A 24,232-nucleotide genomic window follows, 5' to 3' on the forward strand; every position below is an offset into this window, starting at 1 on the left:
TGTTTGTAACGTCTGAACCACTTCCTCCCGCACGCGACCACGCCTCCTTTTTTCCTTTAAACTTTATTTAAAAAAAAATGTTAACACTTCAATGATTTCATTACATATTGTACACACAACAAACATAAAATAAATTAACTGATAATCCATGTGAAAAAAACAACACAAAACACAGAAAAGCTGAAGTCATGAATATAATTTTAAGTCAGTAAATGTCTGTGTGTGGCGGGGGGGGGGGGGGGGGGAGCTTTTTAAAAGACAAATTGTTTTTATGGATGCAATAAAAAAAAAAGTAAAATTCCAAATTCCAGACAGGTTTCTGTGTAAATGAAAACAAATAGCAGTGTCAGAGAGGAGAATGCTGAGGAAGCTGCTCAGCATCCTGGACAACACTAGAGTGCCTTGATTAGAGAGTGGAGTCAACTCCGAACATGGCGCCATTTTGGGTTCAACTGCTGAACCACTGAATGGACCTTTAATGTTTTCAACATTTTTAAAATAATTTAACCACATCCAGGTACAAATACTATCAAAATAAATATAAAAATACTTAAGCTATCAAATTTACAATTTATGATGATTTATTTAATTAATTTAAAGCCTAATTTATGCAGCTGCTGCTCTGTAGCTCCTCGTCATGCAATGATGTGCGTGACAGTTTTAAAATTCTCCGTCTCTGGATTATCCTTTATTACCTCCGCCAAGGAGGTTATGTTTTCGGTTGCGTTTGTTTGTTTGTTTGTCTGTCTGTTTATCAGCAGGATAACTCAAAAAGTTTTGAACGGATTTTGATGAAATTTTGTGGAGTGGTTGGAAATGACAAGAGGAACAAGTGATTACATTTTAGTGGTGATCTGGATCACGATCCGGATCCAGGAATTTTTTAAAGGATTCTTCACCATTGCAGGATAGGGGGAATTTTGACATTCTAGATTCTAACTCCACAAAAACAAGGCAGAAAGGCTTTAAAAAAAATTAGGGTGTAACATAGTCAAATGTTCTATCAAACAACAAAGTTTGGCGATGATCGGATTCGGATCTGGTGATCTAGAATATGCAAAAATATAGGGAAAATAGAAAATATGTCAGTGTGAGGTGACAAATGAAGCTACAGATGCACAACTAACACCAAACTGTAGCTGAATCTGTACTGATTCAGTAAGGTGTCATCAGATTTGATGTAGATTCAAATGTTATGGAGCTAGATCCAGAAGAAAACCGCCATTACCGAAAAATCGTTTTTATACAATAACTTTTGATCTACTAAAGACATAAAAGTGATTCCAAGTTCTAGTGGTATGTTTTCATGGTCAAGGATGTCAAATATAAAGGAAAGAAAAGTGTATGTATCATAGTTTTGGTTGTAACACTGAATTGTTGAATAGATCACTGTGCCAAGGAGGGAATCTCTTTAGGGTCAATCAATCAATCAATCAACTTTTTTTCTTATATAGCGCCAAATCACAACAAACAGTTGCCCCAAGGCGCTCCATATTGTAAGGCAAGGCCATACAATAATTATGAAAAACCCCAACGGTCAAAACGACCCCCTATGAGCAAGCACTTGGCAACAGTGGGAAGGAAAAACTCCCTTTTAACAGGAAGAAACCTCCAGCAGAACCAGGCTCAGGGAGGGGCAGTCTTCTGCTGAGACTGGTTGGGGCTGAGGGAAAAAACCAGGAAAAAGACATGCCGTGAAGGGGGGCAGAGATCGATCACTAATGATTAAATGCAGAGTGATGCATACGGAGCAAAAAGAGAAAGAAACAGTGCATCATGGGAACCCCCCACAATCTACGTCTAAAGCAGCATAACCAAGGGATGGTCCAGGGTCACCCGATCCAGCCCTAACTATAAGCCTTAGCGAAAAGGAAAGTTTTAAGCCTAATCTTAAAAGTAGAGAGGGTATCTGTCTCCCTGATCTGAATTGGGAGCTGGTTCCACAGGAGAGGAGCCTGAAAGCTGAAGGCTCTGCCTCCCATTCTACTCTTACAAACCCTAGGAACTACAAGTAAGCCCGCAGTCTGAGAGCGAAGCGCTCTAATGGGGTAATATGGTACTACAAGGTCCCTAAGATAAGATGGGACCTGATTATTCAAAACCTTATAAGTAAGAAGAAGAATTTTAAATTCTATTCTAGAATTAACAGGAAGCCAATGAAGAGAGGCCAACACGGGTGAGATATGCTCTCTCCTGCTAGTCCCCGTCAGTACTCTAGCTGCAGCATTCTGAACCAACTGAAGGCTTTTTAGGGAACTTTTAGGACAACCTGATAATAATGAATTACAATAGTCCAGCCTAGAGGAAATAAATGCATGAATTAGTTTTTCAGCATCACTCTGAGACAAGACCTTTCTGATTTTAGAGATATTGCGTAAATGCAAAAAGGCAGTCCTACATATTTGTTTAATATGCGCTTTGAATGACATATCCTGATCAAAAATGACTCCAAGATTTCTCACAGTATTACTAGAGATCAGGGAAATGCCATCCAGAGTAACGATCTGGTTAGACACCATACTTCTAAGATTTGTGGGGCCAAGTACAATAACTTCAGTTTTATCTGAGTTTAAAACCAGGAAATTAGAGGTCATCCATGTCTTTATGTCTGTAAGACAATCCTGCAGTTTAGCTAATTGGTGTGTATCCTCTGGCTTCATGGATAGATAAAGCTGGGTATCATCTGCGTAACAATGAAAATTTAAGCAATACCGTCTAATAATACTGCCTAAGGGAAGCATGTATAAAGTGAATAAAATTGGTCCTAGCACAGAACCTTGTGGAACTCCATAATTAACTTTAGTCTGTGAAGAAGATTCCCCATTTACATGAACAAACTGTAATCTATTAGACAAATATGATTCAAACCACCGCAGCGCAATGCCTTTAATACCTATGACATGCTCTAATCTCTGTAATAAAATTTTATGGTCAACAGTATCAAAAGCAGCACTGAGGTCCAACAGAACAAGCACAGAGATAAGTCCACTGTCCGAAGCCATAAGAAGATCATTTGTAACCTTCACTAATGCTGTTTCTGTACTATGATGAATTCTAAAACCTGACTGAAACTCTTCAAATAGACCATTCCTCTGCAGGTGATCAGTTAACTGTTTTACAACTACCCTCTCAAGAATCTTTGAGAGAAAAGGAAGGTTGGAAATTGGCCTATAATTAGCTAAGATAGCTGGATCAAGTGATGGCTTTTTAAGTAATGGTTTAATTACTGCCACCTTAAAGGCCTGTGGTACATAACCAACTAACAAAGATAGATTGATCATATTTAAGATTGAAGCATTAAATAATGGTAGGACTTCCTTGAGCAGCCTGGCAGGAATGGGGTCCAATAAACATGCCGATGGTTTGGACGAAGCAACCAATGAAAATAACTCAGACAGAACAACCGGAGAGAAAGAGTCTAACCAAATACCGGCATCACTGAAAGCAGCCAAAGATAACGATACATCTTTGGGATGGTTATGAGTAATTTTTTCTCTAATAGTCAAAATTTTGTTAGCAAAGAAAGTCATGAAGTCATTACTAGTTAAAGTTAATGGAATACTCAGCTCAATAGAGCTCTGACTCTTTGTCAGCCTAGCTACAGTGCTGAAAAGAAACCTGAGGTTATTCTTATTTTCTTCAATTAGTGATGAGTAGAAAGATGTCCTAGCTTTACGGAGGGCTTTTTTATAGAGCAACAAACTCTTTTTCCAGGCTAAGTGAAGATCTTCTAAGTTAGTGAGACGCCATTTCCTCTCCAACTTACGGGTTATCTGCTTTAAGCTACGAGTTTGTGAGTTATACCACGGAGTCAGACACTTCTGATTTAAAGCTCTCTTTTTCAGAGGAGCTACAGCATCCAAAGTTGTCTTCAAAGAGGATGTAAAACTATTGACGAGATACTCTAACTCCCTTACAGAGTTTAGGTAGCTACTCTGCTCTGTGTTGGTATATGACATTAGAGAACATAACGAAGGAATCATATCCTTAAACCTAGTTACAGCGCTTTCTGAAAGACTTCTAGTGTAATGAAACTTATTCCCCACTGCAGGGTAGTCCATCAGGGTAAATGTAAATGTTATTAAAAAATGATCAGACAGAAGGGAGTTTTCAGGGAATACTGTTAAATGTTCTATTTCCATACCATAAGTCAGAACAAGATCTAAGATATGATTAAAGTGGTGGGTGGACTCATTTACTTTTTGAGCAAAGCCGATAGAGTCCAATAATAGACCAAATGCAGTGCTGAGGCTGTCATTCTCAGCATCTGTGTGGATATTAAAATCGCCCACTATAATTATCTTATCTGAGCTAAGCACTAAGTCAGACAAAAGGTCTGAAAATTCACAGAGAAACTCACATTAACGACCAGGTGGACGATAGATAATAACAAATAAAACTGGTTTTTGGGACTGGTTTTTGGGCCATAGGGTCAGTGACCCTATGGCCTTGTTTAGAGAAGTGTTTCATAAATGTTAATAAAAATTCATATATTTGCAGTTTAGTTGAATAATAAATTGAATTTTGTCTCTTATTTCTTTTTGTCTATAAGCACATGCAATATCAATATCAGTGCTCAGATGACAGTAGCTTCTGGGAAAGGTGCAAGTTGCAATAAAGTGTGATTCCAAGCGCTAAGGATACATGCTATCCAGTCACAGCAGATGAAACTTTTTTTACTACTGAGCAAACACCATTGTTGGACTTTTTTAGGTTCAATGATTCCACAGCGTGTAGATGTTATGGTGTCAGTGACCCCATGGCCTTGGCAGAGGTTTGCACTCTCTCAGTGCTTCTAGTTATGGACTAATATGACCCACAACAAGCTTTTCTTTCTGCAGTCATCACCTCAAAATCAAAGGTAAGCTGTACATTTTCCTCTTTTAACAACTTTGTAAATGTGCAGACTTTTCTGATCCATTTATCAGCGTTTTTCCATTTTTTCCGCAAATCTGATTGGTTAATTGTGTGAGATTTTACACCGTATAATATTGGGGTAACGGTGGTAAAATATTCAACTGTTTCACATTTGGATGTATTACTCTGAGCCCTGGCCAGTGTTCTGACGAGATGTCATTCCTATCCGCCCTTTTCAGGTTTCAAATCCTGCAAAACCTTGGAGAGGTCGCGGCTCTGCGAGATCTCAGTAACACTGAGAACTGCATTGAGATGCTGTGATGACGCTGCACTTTAACCGCGGCACATGGACAACAGCATTAACATTGCAACATAAAACTATTTTTATATTGTGTCTAAAACTCTCATGAATATATTCTCTGGGTTTATAGATGTTATTGCATTTGTTTTATGTAAACATGCGAGAATCACAGGCTGTCTCTCTGTTATTTTCAATGGCTTTGTTTCCATCATTTGAAGTTTGTTCTTCCACCAAAACATCAAATCGAGGCTTGCATCTCAGATGTCCCTTCTGGCAAATTGTAGCTGAACTTTCAGGTGCCTCAGGTACAAACATGACTGAAACATGGCATACGCCAAAACCCAGAAACTGGCGAAAGCACAAAAATACTCAAATGCATCAAAGTGTGCTTAGGCATGGATCCACGCTTGTTCTATTTCTACATCCCACTGAATGTGGAATTGAGCGCACGTGTACACACGCCAAACTCCTCCCTGGCCCCGCATTCACCTGAATATGCAAATTTATTCAAATAGTTTGGTTGTGTTGTGCTGATGGTACCATAAGTGTGAAGTGTAGTATGCTTGATGACGTCTGCCGTTGTTTCTGTATTGTTGTATGTAAAAACTAAAGCATTTATATCGGTTGAGTTCAGAAAAAGCAGAAACTGTGGTTTGTTCTTTACTGTTCCATGTCACAGCTCAGTGCAACGTGAAAGAATAAAGGAAATGAGTGTGTGTCTGTATGGTGCTACTGTATATAAATACTGAGGCTCAGACCAGCGCGCACAGTGAAATAAGAAAGAAATGATCAGTTGGAGTCAGGGGTGCAAAAAAGGAGAGAAAAAGGTGCCTTGACACTTGCATGCGTTTTGGCTCTGCACTGTCGCGCACTTTGTCGTGCCAATGCCATCCACTGTGTTCCAAGCTGGATGCCGCGCTTTGTGTGCTGCGTATATAAAATAATTATTTCATAGTGGATTAATCATTTTCTCTCAGAGTTTGGCTGATGAAAACACCTCTCATCGCTTCAGGAATCACAGAGGATCATTTCAGCTGCCACTTTTTCCTCTCTCTCTCTATCGCTCTCTCTCTCTCTCTCTCTCGCTCTCTCCCCTGCACTTCATGATGTGGAGAAACGCATTTGGAATTGTCTAAAAGGTAATTATTTGTAATGTTTGTATTGTAATGGCTTGGTAAAACAGTTGCATTTTCAATCCTTCTTATGAGCAGCTGTAAAAGTATGTTTATGATTAACATCTCGTTCAGATGAGCTGCGCTGTGATGCGGTGTGCTGACAATCAGTCACACTCAGTTTTTTAAAATTGTTTGCGCAATGTTCACATGAAGTTCACATAATTAAGGCATGACAGAGATTGTGAACATTTCAAAATTTTCTTTGTGCACTTGAACGAAGCCGCACACAGTTTATAACGGTTTGGAACAAGTTTACTCTCGTGCATGGCAGAGTGCATGGCAGAGTGCATGCAAGTGTGCGAATCAAAGTCGTGGAAGTGTGCATTGACAGAGAGGCCCCTAATACATTTTAAAACTGACAAAATAATATGACACAGTAATAATAAACTTGTAATTACACATGTATTTTATTTACAATGTATTGTAGCACTAAGTTTATTTGTTTTGGAAAAATTTCACAATGCTAGACTCCCTTTATTATAAATGGAATACTTTTGACTGTGCTGAATGGTTGTTCTTCAAAGTAAAGGTCAAACAAGGTCAATGTCCATTGGATTCTTTGACATGTGACATATGTTACACCATAGCATGATAACTAAACGTGATAAATGGTCCAAACTATTCCTTTTTAAATCCCTGTTAACTCAACTAATAATTTGCATCACTTTTTTACCAAAATTGGAGCAACTTTAACTTTTGACCCCTGTACAAACTGAAACTGACCTTTGTCACCATTCTTGCTGTTTTTATCCCATAACTCTATAGAATTCAGTCACAGATTATCCAAACTATACCTTTTTGGAATCTTTGTATTCAGAAAAATAATGTGCTGTAGTTTTCAATATGATTGGAGCATCTTTTAATTTTAACCTGTGTGTAATTCTTCAATTGACCCCTACCTGACCACCGATTGAAAATTGAACAATCGTTTTTTCAAAAGAGGAATGTCTAAGGAGTATTTTTGCCAGATTTGATGCTTGTATCACTATTTGCAGAATTATGTTCTAAATATTCTCATATCTGCTGCACTATTTGGGAGAGAACATACAAACTCCAGAGAGAAAACAACTGGACATGGGTGGAATCAAAGCCCATACCTTCTTGCTCTGAGATAATGGATGCAAACTGCTGATCCACTGTGCTGCTCAGTAAACTCTGTGATCATAGGTTGTATCCATGTCTGCAGTTTGTTTCACACTCAGCAGGCACTGCTTTCATCTTCTGACTTTCTATCTTCTGTCATAGTGAGAAGTGGATCTTCTGGGATCAAAATTTTAATGTTGAATCCTGTGTTACCATTCTTTCAGTTTGGGGGTCAAAACCCCCAAAAGGTCCTGTGGACTTTACCTTCTGTAGTATATAAGTGGATCTATTTACTCCAGCGGAACCACTCACCTAGCTACCATGTTTACATATAGGTTATCTGCCAGCGCAGTGATATGTAATAGAGACTTGAAGCCAAGTAAAAGTCATTGTTCATGCTACCTCCGAGTTGGATAATTTATTATGTTGGAGTAAAGACACAACAAATTGGCGACAACTGCATGAAATGAAAAGTTAAACCGGAGGGAAGGAGAAAAGACGAAACAAAGCAGGAGGCGAAACGAAAGCAAGAGGCGAAATGAAAACTAGCAAAGGATCCGTGACTAACAGTGCAGCACACAGTGAAATAACTCAGATAAACGGATAAGATTCTGGATTTCAAGTCTGAAATGGCTTACGTTGGGAAAGTAGAGGAGTTTGATAACTCAAGTGAAGACTGGGATTCATACATAGAGCGAGTGGAGTTATACTGCGACGCTAATGATATCGAGGATGAGAAAAAAGTGCCGTCCTCCTCAGTCTAATGGGAGCAAAAACTTAGTCTCCTGCGTAATCTCCTGAACCCTGCCAAACCGTCGAGCAAGTCATACAAACACATTGTTGAGACGTTGTAGAAGCACTTAAACCCCGCACCACTAGTGACAGCGGAAAGATTCAGATTTCATAAAAGGAATCAAACAAAGGAAGAAAGCATATCTGAGTATATGGATGAACTGCGCAAACTCTCGCAGCATTGTGATTTCAAAGAGGGACTTTCTGATGCCTTAAGAGATCGATTGGTATGTGGCATTCACTGTACAAGCACAGAAAAGGCTACTGTAAGAAAAAGACCTGGATTTGAAAAAAAAAAAGCACTCGAACTCGCTATCTCAATGGAAACAGCAGCTAAGGGTGCATCGGAGCTACAGAAGAAAACCCTAGAAAACGAAGTGCATCAAATGTCCTTAAATGGGAAAAAGCAAAAATGCTACAGGTGTGGTAAATCCTCTCACAATGCAAACGACTGCTGGTTCAAAGAAAAGATATGTAGGAAATGCCACAAACAACATAGAAAGAGCATGCAAAACAGACCAAACCAACACCCAAAAAGAAAAATTTGGAAAGAACAAAGGTTTTAAACCCAAAACAAAGGCCAAAGCAAAAGAAATGCACAAAGTACGCGTAACAGAACATTCAGACAACACAAACAGCAGTGAGGAGGATGACTTGTCATGCTTAGAGCTGCATAGCATAACTGAAGAAGACTGGAAAATAATATGGATAATGACAACAGTGTCTGGTGTGAAACTAAAAATAGAATTGGACACAGGTTCAGCTTTGTCAGTAATCTCTGAGACCGACTACGACAGGCTGTTCTCTCACTTACCACTGAAAAAGACATCTGTGATGTTAAAAACGTACACAGGTGAAAACATGTCACCAAAAGGGAAACTTAAAGTGGATGTGGCCTATAGTAACCAAACACACAAGTTAGAGCTCTATGTCCTGAAAACCACAGGCCCAGCTCTACTGGGGCGTGAATGGCTGAGGAGAATTCAGCTTGACTGGCATGCGATTAAAGCCCTGAATATCTCAACAAGCCTCCACCCGCAGCCCTGACCAGAGACTGCCGCAGTTGTTGGAGGCTAATGCACATGTGTTTGAGAAAGGCACTGGTAAACACCTAAAGGCAAAAATTGAACTTGACAAAAATGCCACCCCAAGATTCCACAAAGCGCGTCCAGTGCCGTATGCACTACGTCCCAAGAAAGACGGCGAACTGCACATCCGGCATTCTCTCAAAAGTCGACTGGAGTGACTGGGCTACGCCCATTGTTCCTGTGATGAAGAAAGGAAAAAGTGGAGAACTGCGTATATGTGGTGACTTCAAAGTGAGCATTAACCCGGTGCTGCGCACAGTGCAGTACCCCTTCCACGAATTGAAGACATCTTCTCATCCTTGGCTGGTGGGGAGAAGTTTTCAAAGATTGATTTGTCACAGGCCTATCTCCAGATGGAAGTGGAGTAGTCAAGCAAAAAGGTCCTAACCATCAACACACATAAGGGACTTTACCAATACAATCGTCTTGTGTTTGGTGTTGCTTCAGCTCCAGCCATCTGGCAAAGAGCAATGGATCAGGTGCTCTAGGACATACCTGGAACACAATGCTATCTCGATGATATCATCATAACAGGAAAAGATGATGATGATCACTTCCAGAACGTGAGCAAGGTACTCACCAGACTGAATGAGTATGGCCTACGGGCAAAGAGAGAGAAATGTGAGTTTTTCAAAACCGAAATCTCATACTGCGGATATGTCATCGACAAGCACGGCTTACATAAGTCACAAGAGAAAACTGAGGCGGTGCTGAAAGCACCTAAACCTGAAAATGTGTCACAACTGAGATCGTACCTGGGTCTCGTAAACTATTACCACAAGTTTCAACCAAACCTTGCTTCAGTGCTGTATCCACTGAATGCGCTACTACAGACAGGAGTGACATGGCATTGGTCAGAAAAATGTGAAAAGGCATTTGCAGAAACAAAAAGATTAATAACATCTAACGAGCTACTTATCCACTATGATCCATCCAGACCCATTCGACTAGCATGTGACGCGTTCCCGTACAGCATTGGTGCAGTCTTATCGCACATGATGGACAATGGACTGGAACGCCCAATTGCATTTGCTTCAAGGTCCCTTTCAAGTGTCGAACGCAATTATGTGCAGATAGACAGGGAGGCCCTTAGCCTAGTACGGGGTATCAAAAAGTTCCACCATTACCTCTATGGCCGAAGGTTTACCTTAGTGACTGATCATCAGCCCCTTGTGTCAATATTCAATCCACGGAAAGGAGTTCCAGTGATGTCAGCCGTGCGACTACAACGATGGGCCCTGTTCTTAGGAGCACACTCGTATGACATCGAGTTCAAGGGGACTAAACAACACTGCAATGCTGACGATTTGTCACGCCTCCCACTGTCAACATCTGTGGAAGAAATGCCATCAAAAGGTGACCCGGCTGAAATGTTCCACACAACACTGGTGGACCAGCTGCCAGTTACAAATGCCATGATACAAAAGGAAACGCGGAATGACCCAATACTTTCCAAGGTATATGCATCACAGTACAAAGTTGGCCTGCCCATGGGAATCCCTGTTTTCCTGAGTTTTCGGCAAGACATGATCAGCTGTCAGTTTGCCAGGAAACCTTGATGTGTGGTAGTGCCATCTAAGCTTCGCACCAGAGTGTTGGACAGTCTACATGAGGGTCACATAGGTACAGTCAAGATGAAAAGCCTGGCCTGTAGCTACGTATGGTGGCCGGGGTAGATAAACAAATCGAGGACATAAACAAAACCTGCCCAGGATGCCAGAGCATTCAAAACGCACCGCCACAGGCTCCCCTACATCCATGGGAATGGCCGTCTGCACCCTGGCAGAGAGTGCACATTGATTTTGCTGGTCCATTCATGAACTCTGTGTTTCTCATAGCTGTGGACGCTCACTCAAAATGGCCGGAAGTAGTCCCAATAAAATCCACAACATCAGAAAAGACTATTTCTGTTCTGAGAACCATCTTCGCCAGGAATGGTCTGCCTGAGCAATTTGTGAGTAACAACGGCCCACAGTATACTTCCAAAGAATTTCAAGATTTCGTGAACAAGAATGGTATCAAACATTTCAAGTCAGCACCTCGCCATCCAGCAACAAATGGATTAGCAGAACGGTTCGTACAAACATTCAAAAAGTCCATCAAAGCAATGACAAAAGAAGACATCTCTCTTCAACACAAAATTGACAATTTCCTTCTGGTGTACCGCAATTCTGTCCATGCAACAACCAATCAGACACCTGCAATGCTGTTTATGAACAGACAGCTGAGATCTCGCATTGACCTTCTGAAGCCAAACCTGAGGAGAGAAGTGCAAAACAAACAGTTCAGCAGCTTTTTAAATGAAACAGCAAGAAGTTTTGATGTGGGATGGCACGCAACTACCGAGGGGACAAGTGGACACCTGGAAAGATTGTCACCAGGAGCGGCCATCTGATGTACAAAGTGGACACTGGCGAGCACACCTGGAGACGTCATGTGGATCAGCTGTTGAATGCTCAACCAAAGACCCCAGAGCAACCAGCACGTCCACCTGATCCTGGAACCAATTCTGACCATAGTACAGTGACACCCACAGTTACAGAAGAACTGCCCCTTAAAGAGAGCACTCCACAAGTTCCCAGGTGTAACCCTGAATGACTCAGGGCACCACCAAAAAGATTGGATTTATGAGTTCCTTTATGGACTTAAAAAAAAAAGTTTCAATATACTGTATGTCAACTGAATACCACATTGGGTTAAATGCATTGACAATGTTCTGGATATGTTACCTTAGTTATGTAGCATTAATCTAAAAGGGGAGGAGTGTAGTATATAAGTGGATCTATTTATTTCAGCGGAACCACTCACCAAGCTACCATACATATAGGTTATCTGCCAGCGCAGTGATATGTAATAGAGACTTGAAGCCAAGTAAAAGTCATTGTTCATGCTACCTCCGACTTGGATAATTTATTATGTTGGAGTAAAGACACAACACCTTCCACATTTTTTTAGATTTTTTTTTTCTACAACTCGTTTTTTTGAAAATTATTAAGGCCCCATAAATAAAAACACTAATTTATCAACAGAAAAAAAGGTGATGTGGGCGGGCGGATTTTTATTTCTTAAAAACAGGTACAATACAGTAAAATTTTGAAGTTGGGAAATTCAACTTACCCTTGTAATATGCTGGAAGTATCCTACGAAAAATACGTTTGTAAACTTCAGCCCTCTTCACCCAAAACAAACTCGCCACCTAGCGGACGTGTCGGTTCTTGCACCAGCTACACCGCTGTCAATGAAATTTGGCCAAAATAAAAATAAAATATTGATGCGGACTGATTTCAGCATGCGGCCAGGTATGATAAACATGTTTTTTTTTTTTTGTTTTTTTATGGGGCCTAACCTCTCTGACTTAAATAGTTATTTGTGGCCCTATAATGACACACTTCTCACTGATTTATCAAACAGCACAGACACTCAAAATTGATGATGATTTCTTTAATAAATTTATGTACCAACTTTTTTGTAGCCTCCCCAGTTACTTCCTGTTGGAACAAACCTCCCACCTCCTTCACCCTGTATGGAGCTAAATCCAGGCCAAAACCGATTTGGGTCACATCGTTTTTTTTTTTTTTTCCTGAAAGCAACGTCATGTGAGGACTGACTGCTCTCCTGTCACTCACAATTCCACGCCCCTCTCAATCGAAGCCACGCCCTCCCACGCCAGAACGGGCCAGAAGTTTGAAACTGAAAAAATAAGATCTGAAAGTGAAAAAAGATCTGAAGGTGAAAAAAGAAACATGAATGAAAATAAATCAAAATAATTACAGAGCTAAATCAAAAATTTATTTAAACTGAAAAATATATATCTTACACTTATTTTTATTTTGGTAATACTTTTTTAAATGATTATAAAATTCAAGAACAAACATTGACTTTTCAGTTTCAAAATTTATTTTTTCAATCTTTTTTATTTTCAGATTACAAAACTTTTGGCCTGGATTTAGCTCCGTACACCCTGCGCGCCCCCCCCCACCCCCACCCCCCAACTGGCCGAGGAGTCCCTCCTGTCATCGTTGTCCTTCAGGGGAGATCCTGCTGTACAAGATGACCTTCTTGGGGTCATCAGGTTGTGGATAGACGATGTCACAGATGTCTTTCAGTAGATCCAAGTTCTCCTGGACATATTCAGGCAGTTTGGTCTGAAAAAGATACAAATATATTAGAGTTAAAAGTCTATCAGGTAACTTTTCAGAAGAGTTCTCACAGACACTCATTAAGTCTGTTTTTAATGACGTGGTGTTTTGTAAAGTCATTTATTGATCACAGCTGCTCTGACTGATGAAGAAGGTAAAAGCAGATAGAGTGTTTCAGAATGTCACTTACTTTGTATTTGCCCTGGAAAACTTTTGGCAGCGCCTTGGCCCACAGTCCATGAGGGAAGGTCTTCAGCAGCTCCTTCAGCTTCAGCTTCAGTTCTGGGCTGAGAGCTGCAGGGGACGAAGGAGGGCTGGAGGAGGAAGACAGGAAAGAATTCATCAGATGATTCTCTCTGTGATACTTTACCATCACTTCACTGTGTGTGACCTGAGTTTCATCTCAGCTTTAATTCAACATTTCAACTATTTCACTCCCTCACTGTTCCCTCTTGTTGTTCCCCACAGACACTGGTTTACCCTCAAACATCAGACCATCATCTGAACATTTGTCCAAACTACACTGTAAATTGTGATTTTGTCTGTTTGTTATCTTAACATATTATTCTATGTCATTAAGACCCATGATTACTGAGGTTGTTATAATAACATGAAATTATTAGTTAAAAACGTGTCAACTACAAAATAAATGCTAATTTGAAAACCCAGGCCCAACTGAATTAGAAATGTAAGTCAACTTGACTTTGGGGATAAAAACGTCTGCATCATCATGCTTTTCTTGAAATGCATTGTGGGAATGCAGCTGCGGGGGGGGGGGGGGGGGGGCGGGGGTGAACATGTGCTCCTTTTCTCCCTTCCTCCATTTTGGACGCAAGTTGGAGGGCATCGTCGACCGCATGTTTCTTCGGAGGTAAAACTTTCACTCTGTGAAATTAATCGATTTCACTTAAGTGTGTGTGTGTGTGTGTGTGTGTGCGTGTGCAAATTCAAATCACAACCAAGCAGGTCAATCAATTAATAAATCCAAGTCAAGTTAACTAACACAAAAGGTTTACACAACTTACAGTTTTAATTCAAATGAAACAGATTTGCTAGTTCAGACAACTACCCTAAATAGTTAAATCAACTGACAAATCCAAGTCAACTTATATGAAACAAAAGGTTTATAAAACTGACCATTTCAGATTCAAACAACTACCTGAATGAGTTAAATCAATTATGAAAGATAAATCAACCCAAACTAACGCAGGTGTTTACCCAACAAGGATAACAACTTATTTTCTTTCACTTAACTTGAAATTTTAAGGCAGCCCTTTCACTCGTATTTTTAAGTTGAAATGACACGTTAGATTTTACAGTGTAGATATGTGGATGACAGTCAGCTCCAGGAGTTGCTCCTTAAGCGTTTGTTTTGGCAAAAGTCAAGGTGAAAGGTCAAACACAGCACACATTTGGAGGTGGATTCTGGAATTGCCCAGGTCAGATTAAATCGATGAAGGTGAAGGTCATTGTTGTCAAAAGTAAAAAAAAAATTAAGTTCCTCAGTCTGATTTACATGAAACTTGGGACACATTTGGAGGTGGTTTTTGGAACTGACCAGCAAGTTCACATTTTCCTGACCTCCGTCACTGAGGCTGAGCTCATGTCTTCCCGTAATTGCTGGCTGACTCCTCCCAGGTCCTTTTGTTGATTTCTACCAAACCTAGCATGTCAGTGAAAGTTGACCCTGAAACTGCCCTTAAATACTAAATTTTGACAAAGGTCAAGGTAAAAGAATTTGATTTTCAAATCACAATCGGGTCTTCATGCAACCTAGTGCAGCAGCTAAAAGCATATTTAGATGATGCAAATTATTAGTTGGGTTAACATGGTTTTAAAAAGGAATAGTTTGGACCATGTATCATGCTTAGTTATGTTATGGGGTAACATACGAGGTGTATTAGATAAGAAACCGACTTTTTTTTTAACTATATGGATTTGAATGACGTGCGATTACACCAATCATGCTTGAACCCTCGTGCACATGTTTTTTCATGCATGTCGGTGACGTCATTTCCCTGTGGGCAGGCCTTGAGTGAGATGTGGTCCAGCCCTCTCGGCTGAATTCCTTTGTTTCACACGCTGCTCGAGACGGCGCGCATTGCTTTATCAAAATTTTTTCTGGACCTGTGAAGAATATCCAAGTGGACACTATTCGAAAAATTTAGCTGGTTTTCGTTGAAAAGTTTAACGGCTGATGAGAGATTATGGGGTGTTTCTGTCACTTGTAAGGACTACCCACGGAGCGGGACGTCGCGAAGCGCTTCTAGGCGCCGTCGTCGGCCTGTTTCGACCTGAAAACATCCTAATTTAAGGCTTAATTCACCCAGGACGTTGTGAGAGAACAGAGAAGATTCAGAAGAGGCCAGCATGAGGACTTTATGCGGACATTCCACTGTTTAAGGACATTTTGTAATGAAAGACGTGCGCGCAAATTCGCCGAGTCGTTTCCGTGACGACTCGGCGAATCTGTGTGCGCCGCGACAGGAAAAACACCTCCGTGTTGAAAACCATTTGTAAAATTCAGGCAGCTTTTGATGGCTTTCAACAAGTGAGTAACTGAGAAATTGTTTAACAGCTTGGGCATGTTCCAACTTGTCCGTTAACTTTTCCAACGGAGGTCCGGCCCGACACGCGACTCTGCCCGTACGTTCTTGCATTACAAAATATCCATTAACAATGGAATGTCCGAATAAACTCCTCATGCCGACTTCTTCTGAAAGTTCTGACGACTTCCTGGGTCAACAGAGCCTGAAATGTGGAAGTTTTCAACTTGAAACGGCGAGACGCTGCCGCCTCGAAGCGCAGATCGCCGTCAGGCACCGTGGGCCGTCCTTAAAGCGACACTACCAGACCAAAATCTCTCATCAGCCGTTAAAATTTTTACCGAAAACCAGCTGAATTTATCGAATGGTGTCCACTCAGTTGTGCCTTACAGCTTTTGAAAATTTTTTTATCAAATAAAGCAGCAGTCTGAGCCATTCCTAAACAATAAAAAAAAAAAAAAAAAAAAAAAAAAAAAATCAACGAGAGGGTGGGCGACTCCTCACTCAAAGACTGCCCACAGGCGAATGATGTAACCGACTGGCGTGAAAAAACTCTTGCATGCCCACGAGGGTTCAAGCATGTCTGATGTAATCACACATGATTCAAATCCATATGGTTTTTGAAAAAAATAATAAGGTCGGATACTTTTCTAATAGATCTCGTATGTCACGTCAGAATCCAGTGGACGTTGACATTGTTTGACCTTTATTTTGGAGACCAAACATTCAACACAATCAAAACTATTCCATTTATTAATCCTATTAGCTCAACCAATAATTTGCATGACTGTTTACCAAAATTGGAGGAACTTTAACTTTTGACCCCTGTACAAACTGAAACTGACCTTTGTCACCATTTTTGCTGTTTTTACCCCATAACTCCTGATCATTCAGTCATAGATAGTCCAAACTACACCTTTTTGGAATCTATATGACCAGACAAATAAAGTGGTGTAGTTTTCAAAATGATTTGAGCATTTTTAATTTTGACCCCTGTGTAATTCTTCAATTGACCCCTACCTGGCCGCCAAGTGAAAATTCAAGTGGCCATTCAGTTTGTTCAAAAGAGTAATATCTAAGGAGTATTTGTGCCAACTTTGGTGCTTGTATCACCATTTGCACGATTGTTTCAGTTATCTGTTGCACTAACCAAAGTTGGGACTGTGTCCAAATTTTTGCCACTTCATTGGACCAGTTTCTTGTGGCTGTTGGACTGTCCCAGGGCTGTCCCTTGTCAACAATGCTGTTTGTGAGTTTTGTTTTTTCTTATGAACAGGATTTCACAGCTCAGTCAGAAATTGCTGGGTGTCCAGTTTGGTGACCACAGAATCACATCTCTGCTTTTGCAGATGATGTGTTTCTGTTGGTGTCAGACTGAGACCTCTGATGTGCACTGGGCATGTTTGAGGCCCAACGTGACGCTACTAGGATGACAATTAGCACTTCCAAATGGTCATGAGCTTTGGGTAGGGACTGAAACAACATGATCATGAATAAAAGGGAAATGAGATCCCTTTGTACAGTATTCCAGTCTTACATTCAGGGACAGGGTGAGACGTTTTAACAGTGAGAGAGACTTGGAGTAGAGCCATGGATCAGACTGAAAGCAGCTCACAAAGCTGGTTCAGGCATCTACTGAGGATGCCCCCTGGTTATCTCCCCCACAAAGTCTTCCAGGCACATGGGAGGAGGCCACAGGGAAGACCCAGGACACACTGGAGGGATTTTATCTCCAGATGTCTTGGGAACACAGAGGGATTCTCCCAAAGGGGATTAAAGGTCAAAACAGGGAAGCTTGGGTTAAGCTGCTTCGTCTGCTGACACATGACCCAGATAACTGGCAAAACTGAATGAATGAATGAATTTGTAGCAAATGTGAGTTAGACTCTGGAATTGCCTTGCCTAGGTCAGCAAGAGGTCAACGATTTGGGTGAAGTCATGGTCAATGCGGTCAAACGTCAGACTGCCGTAGCTGTTATTGTCTTCATGCCCACAATAAGTCCTCTTACTGAGTCATAAAAAAAGACACAAGGAACCAATGCAAGTGTGTAAGTCCAACTCTACATCACATCGTTCACTCACTGTGCTGAAGGCGGGCGTGAGGACCGGTGTTCTGTCGGGACCGTCCTGATGTCCCTCATCATGATGATGCCGACATTCTCTCTGCTGGAGGTGGACGTCCTGTGAGGGGTCTGAGGTTTGTCTGCAGAGAGAAAGAGAGAAAAAGTCTTCAGCTATAAAGTCCAGATCAGTTGAGACAGACGTGTGTCTGTCTCACTGCTACTGACTGTACAGATCTGCAGAAATCTGATCCATCAAACACAATAATAATTCAATTAAAGGTGGCAACATAACGAGACACTGACAAAATAAATGTCCACGTCTCTCCTGGACTCAGCAGCTGCACACAAACATTTCCTCAGGTTTAAAGTTGTATCAGGTAAATATGGCTCAGGGTTGTTTTATACAAAGCACCAAATCAAAAGATTTACAGACTTTTCCAAACTATCTGAAAACCTTTGTCATGACTTTAATGTCATTTTGCATTTATTCTAAGACAACACTGCACATACAACATTCATACTGTCTAAAAATTAAGAACATGGATACGAAGAATTTTTTTTTTTTTCTGAAAAGGGGTTCGAGCCTCAGAGTGACTGACTCAGGAACATCTTGATTGTCTGTTCAGTTCTAATCCATAAACGTCACTTATGGTTCAAATGGAAAGAAAAATGTACAATAAACAACAAGCAGCAGAAAGAGCTGGTTTGTGAGATTACGCACAACTTTTCAAGAAGTTTCCAGAATATTTCAGAAGAACGAGCCCCTCAGCGACAATCGACAGCAAAGTAAAAGGAGGGTGAATGAATGCACAATCATTTTATAAGTTCTTCACATTTCTCCCTTTGTCCTCGGGTTGTCACAGCAGATCCACAATGGAGCCGCATGACATGGAGAACCAGCTGGGGTGGCCTTGAACCAACAACCCTACGCACCGGAAACAAGTGCACAAACCGCTTGGCCACCTTCATTTTAAAGAGCATTTTTTGACGTTTACTGAGAAAAACATCCACACGTGTACATCCACAGAAAGTCTCTTCAGCCAACCAGACGTGTCTGATAAGATTTTTGCTGCTTCAGTTCCAACATCAATGGGTTAACTCTGAGCTTGTCCCGTACCGTTATGTTTAGCTGTTTAGCCTGTGATGGTGTTCATATTCTAACTCAACAATGGAACAATTAAAATCATTTTTGTCCCAAGTGAAAAGTTGAATCTAAAAATGTATAAAAATAATGCCCAGGTTGAAAAATCTCTCAGTTCCAACATTATTATTATTATTGCTTATCTCTGTACACGCTGTTTGATGCACATTTTCCTCTACTCGCACTCATCTTGTGTTTTTTAAGAGCTGACGTAACATGTGAATTTCTCCACTGTGAGATCAATAAAGTCTTATCTTCCCCTTTAAAAGATTATATTTCAAACCAAAATTTACCATTTAATACTCGCGGTGCAGCTGGTCTGACCCTCACATTGGCGTTGACCTGGTGTGGTCGATTCATCTCCTTTGAGACCTGCTGAGGGCTGAGGGTCACCTTGGCAGTCGGGGGCTCAGTGGATGAAAAGCACATCATCTGCAAAAGAGTCAAAAACAGACATTGATGTGTATAATCCATGACCACGACCAGCAGTAAAATATCAGTATTTGGTGTAATATGGATATTGGATGGTGTGATAATGGCAGATATTGTTTTATCAGGGTAAGTTAAAAATCACAAACATTTATTTTTACATGTTGGCTGTAATCTTGATGTGAGACACCAACTGCTGCGTTCAGCATATCAAGTTCATTTGACAAAATATTTCTGCTATTCTCCATAATTTATGTTTATTTTATGCACCTTGTGTTACAGATATGTTGTGAAACAGAAGCTACAGTCCCAATTTCATCACTTTCCTCTGTGTGAGGTTGGAACCTTCAGCATCTGATGGTTGGTAAACAAACTGTAAATTTAATCCTGATGTGAAAAAATATTTGACAGTAAGCATATAATAAATACACAGTAAATTCACCAGTGTAAAATTAACACTGCCAGTGTACAAATGGTCCTACTCTGCTCAGAGTGGGACCATATGTTCAATGGCAGTGTTACTTTAACACTGGTGATTTTACTGTGTACAGAAATACGTCCGCAACATTGGACACATGACGGTTCTTCAGTCAGTCTGTTTTGTCCTTTCTTTGGTTTTCCTTTAGGATCTCACAGGATCACTTGCTTAATATGACTGAAGTCTGATTTCTTCCGTTTAGCATCGCAATATAAGTAGCCCAAATTACATAACTATACATCTTTCCCTTCATAATGTTGTTTCACAGAATTAACAATTAAATTGCCATCCTACAAATAATTAATAAAGTGTGTGTGTGTGTGTGTGTTTTGGCAGAAATTTGCCTATTTATAAAAGTTCTTTCTTGTTGAAATGTGGCAGACAGACACTGATCAAGTCAACCATTTGATCCAAACAAATCACAAACCTCTCCAAATCGATTCTGCTCCATGTGGACAATGGAGGGCATGCTGAGGAGCAGTGACATCATTGTTCTGTGTCCCATTTGTCTAAAGGCGATGTGTTCTCCAGTTAGCAGCTTGTATTCTGATTTGAGTCGGGTGAGTGACAGTCGCCCCTTGTTCATGTGGAGGATGGCTCGGAGAGTCTTCTGAAACAGTTCAAGATCATCCATCTGTGGAAAAACAAATTCAGAGATAAATAAACAAGCTGAAACAGAAACTCACAAATTTAAAGTTGGAGATGGAGAAAGTGAAAATTATCATCCGTGTCATATCACATATTGAACATGGACTTTATGCTCCACTGATGGATAAAGTCAAGCTTGAGTAAATCTGCAGTTACTTGGTGGAATATCACTTTAATTTCTCCAGATTATTTTAACATGGCTGAATATTTTGACATATCCTTTCAATTCTGTTATTTTAAAAATCTTATTAAAATGTGACTCAATTCAATGCATTGTAATCAGCAAACAGTTATATGAATCAATGTCCCCTGTCTGTCTCTGTCTTTATTTACTTGAAGTAAAAAATTGAACTTGGTCACAGACCCACAGATAGCGTCAATTTAATTTAATTTTACCTTTATTTAACCAGGTAGGTCCCAATGGGAGTCCTAAAGGGAGAGCGTTACCCAAAACTCAGCGAAAGATACTTTGAATGTTCACAATAATTGGAAATAATTAACACATCTGCTGCCCTTGATTTCTTGTTTGTTTGTTGTTGTTTTTTTGTTTGTTTGTTTGTTTTTTTGAAAGGTTTGATCAGAGGTGGCCAATGACAACTATACATCTGGAACAGCAAATAAACAGAAAACAAGTCGAATGGTGCGAATATTTTAAGAATTCTTACTTTGCTGTGAACAGGTCAAGATGTCCAGTTGTTAGTGTTGTTCAAAACACATCCAACTACTAACTAGTTTTGTGAACTCCTAACTAGTTGCATTAACCACTGCTGAGTGACAAATGACGTTGGCGCGAGCTGACATCATGTACCCATGGCAACCCCCAAAAAAACCCCAAGCTACACTCAACAAAAATATAAACGCAACACTTTTGGTTTTGCTCCCATTTTGTATGAGATGAACTCAAAGATCTAAAACTTTTTCCACATACACAATATCACCATTTCCCTCAAATAGTGTTCACAAACCAGTCTAAATCTGTGATAGTGAGCACTTCGTCTTTGCTGAGATAATCCATCCCACCTCACAGGTGTGCCATATCAAGATGCTGATTAGACACCATGATTAGTGCACAGGTGTGCCTTAGACTGTCCACAATAAAAGGCCACTCTGAAAGGTGCAGTTTTATCACACAGCACAATGCCACAGATGTCGCAAGATTTGAGGGAGCGTGCAATTGGCATGCTGACAGCAGGAATGTCAACCAGAGCTGTTGCTCGTGTCTTGAATGTTCATTTCTCTACCATAAGCTGTCTCCAAAGGTGTTTCAGAGAATTTGGCAGTACATCCAACCAGCCTCACAACCGCAGACCACGTGTAACCACACCAGCCCAGGACCTCCACATCCAGCATGTTCACCTCCAAGATCGTCTGAGACCAGCCACTCAGACAGCTGCTGAAACAATCGGTTTGCATAACCAAAGAATTTCTGCACAAACTGTCAGAAACCGTCTCAGGGAAGCTCATCTGCATGCTCGTCGTCCTCATCGGGGTCTCGACCTGAGTCCAGTTCGTTGTCGTAACCGACTTGAGTGGGCAAATGCTCACATTCGCTGGCGTTTGGCACGTTGAGAGGTGTTCTCTTCACAGATGAATCCCGGTTCACACTGTTCAGGGCAGATGGCAGACACCGTGTGTGGCATCGTGTGGGTGAGCGGTTTTCTGATGTCAGTGCTGTGGATCGAGTGGCCCATGGTGGTGGTGGGGTTATGGTATGGGCAGGCGTCTGTTATGGACGAAGAACACAGGTGCATTTTATTGATGGCATTTTGAATGCACAGAGATACCGTGACGAGATCCTGAGGCCCATTGTTGTGCCATACATCCAAGAACATCACCTCATGTTGCAGCAGGATAATGCACGGCCCCATGTTGCAAGGATCTGTACACAATTCTTGGAAGCTGAAAATGTCCCAGTTCTTGCATGGCCGGCATACTCACCCGACATGTCACCCATTGAGCATGTTTGGGATGCTCTGGACCGGCGTATACAACAGCGTGTACCAGTTCCTGCCAATATCCAGCAACTTCGCACAGCCATTGAAGAGGAGTGGACCAACATTCCACAGGCCACAATTGACAACCTGATCAACTCTATGCAAAGGAGATGTGTTGCACTGCATGAGGCAAATGGTGGTCACACCAGATACTGACTGGTATCCCCCCCCAATAAAACAAAACTGCACCTTTCAGAGTGGTCTTTTATTGTGGACAGTCTAAGGCACACCTGTGCACTAATCATGGTGTCTAATCAGCATCTTGATATGGCACACCTGTGAGGTGGGATGGATTATCTCAGCAAAGGAGAAGTGCTCACTATCACAGATTTAGACTGGTTTGTGAACAATATTTGAGGGAAATGGTGATATTGTGTATGTGGAAAAAGTTTTAGATCTTTGAGTTCATCTCATACAAAATGGGAGCAAAACCAAAAGTGTTGCATTTATATTTTTGTTGAGTGTATGTTAAAATAGATTTCTTTTGAAACAGTTACTTGGTTTAGAGTTGTGAGTTTAACTGTAAACAAATGTTGACAAAGTGATTTAAGTATCAGAATGCTTGATTTATTTTCACTTGATAATTTCTGTGATCAGACCTGTTCAAGTGAAACACAAACATAACTACTTACTGACAACTAAAACCGTTAAAACATTAGCTGCACCTGATTTTGTCATTTTTATTTAGTTTTAAAGGTATCACTGGAGATCGAGCAATAAAAGTCATTACATACCTGAAAACAAGTTAGCTGCTCTGAAGATTGTAAAAGTCCAGCTGTTGAAAGTCTTATTTGCTGTGAACAGGTCAGATGTTCAGTTGTTAGCGTTGTTCGAAGCAAATCCAACTGCCAACTAGTTTGTGAACTCCTAGCTATTTGCCTTAACTACTGCTGAGTGACAAGTGACGTTGGAACAAGATGACGTCTGGTACCCATGGCAACCAAAAAAAACAACCTAGCTATATTCAAATTAGCACTGGTACCACAGTCTCTTGAGCAAAGAGACTTTTAGCACGTTTTTGAAAACATGGCTGTGATTGGTCCATCTGATACGTCGGCCGCTATTGGCTATCACGCCACGCTCTGTGACTGGCTGTGGCGTAACCGCCGAAAATGTGAAAAACAAACCGAATAGCACTGGTACCACAGTCTCTTTGGAGGAGTGGAACCAACTTACATTGTAAACAAAGGCTGCAGCCAATCGGAGAGCGGCGTGTCTCAGCCAATCAGCAAAATGTCAGAATCCTGACTAAAAGTCACGTGACCAAATAACCCGATATCGACTCCTTTGCATTGGCTGGTAGAGTGGAACCAACTTTTTTTTTTTTTTTTTTTTTCCTTCGCTGCCTACTATCTCCGCTTGTTTACTGAAACGTCTGCAATACGGGCGCACTTGAAATGTTGGAGTCAGAGTCGCTCTGTTGCCGGAGCAAAGAAGAGGGAAAACCAGAGCGAATATCTGTTCGCTCTGTTCTATCTGAATACATTGAGAACTGCAC

General features: G+C 40.8%; 1 protein-coding gene across 1 annotated transcript; it reads right to left on the reverse strand.

Moving 5' to 3' along the window:
- Positions 1-13,294: 13,294 nt before the first annotated feature.
- Positions 13,295-23,735, reverse strand: LOC117529181 (tudor domain-containing protein 7B-like). The gene is made up of 6 exons (XM_034191889.1): positions 23,469-23,735; positions 20,520-20,726; positions 19,479-19,617; positions 18,064-18,184; positions 13,626-13,749; positions 13,295-13,441 (listed from the first exon to the last, which is right to left on the reverse strand). The coding sequence occupies exons 2-6, from the start codon at positions 20,724-20,726 to the stop codon at positions 13,310-13,312; spliced, it is 723 nt and encodes a 240-aa protein (XP_034047780.1). The 5' UTR covers positions 23,469-23,735; the 3' UTR covers positions 13,295-13,309.
- Between the last annotated feature and the right edge of the window lie 497 nt (positions 23,736-24,232).

The sequence above is a fragment of the Thalassophryne amazonica genome, chromosome 17 (assembly GCF_902500255.1).
Source record: "Thalassophryne amazonica chromosome 17, fThaAma1.1, whole genome shotgun sequence".
Lineage (NCBI taxonomy): Eukaryota > Metazoa > Chordata > Actinopteri > Batrachoidiformes > Batrachoididae > Thalassophryne > Thalassophryne amazonica.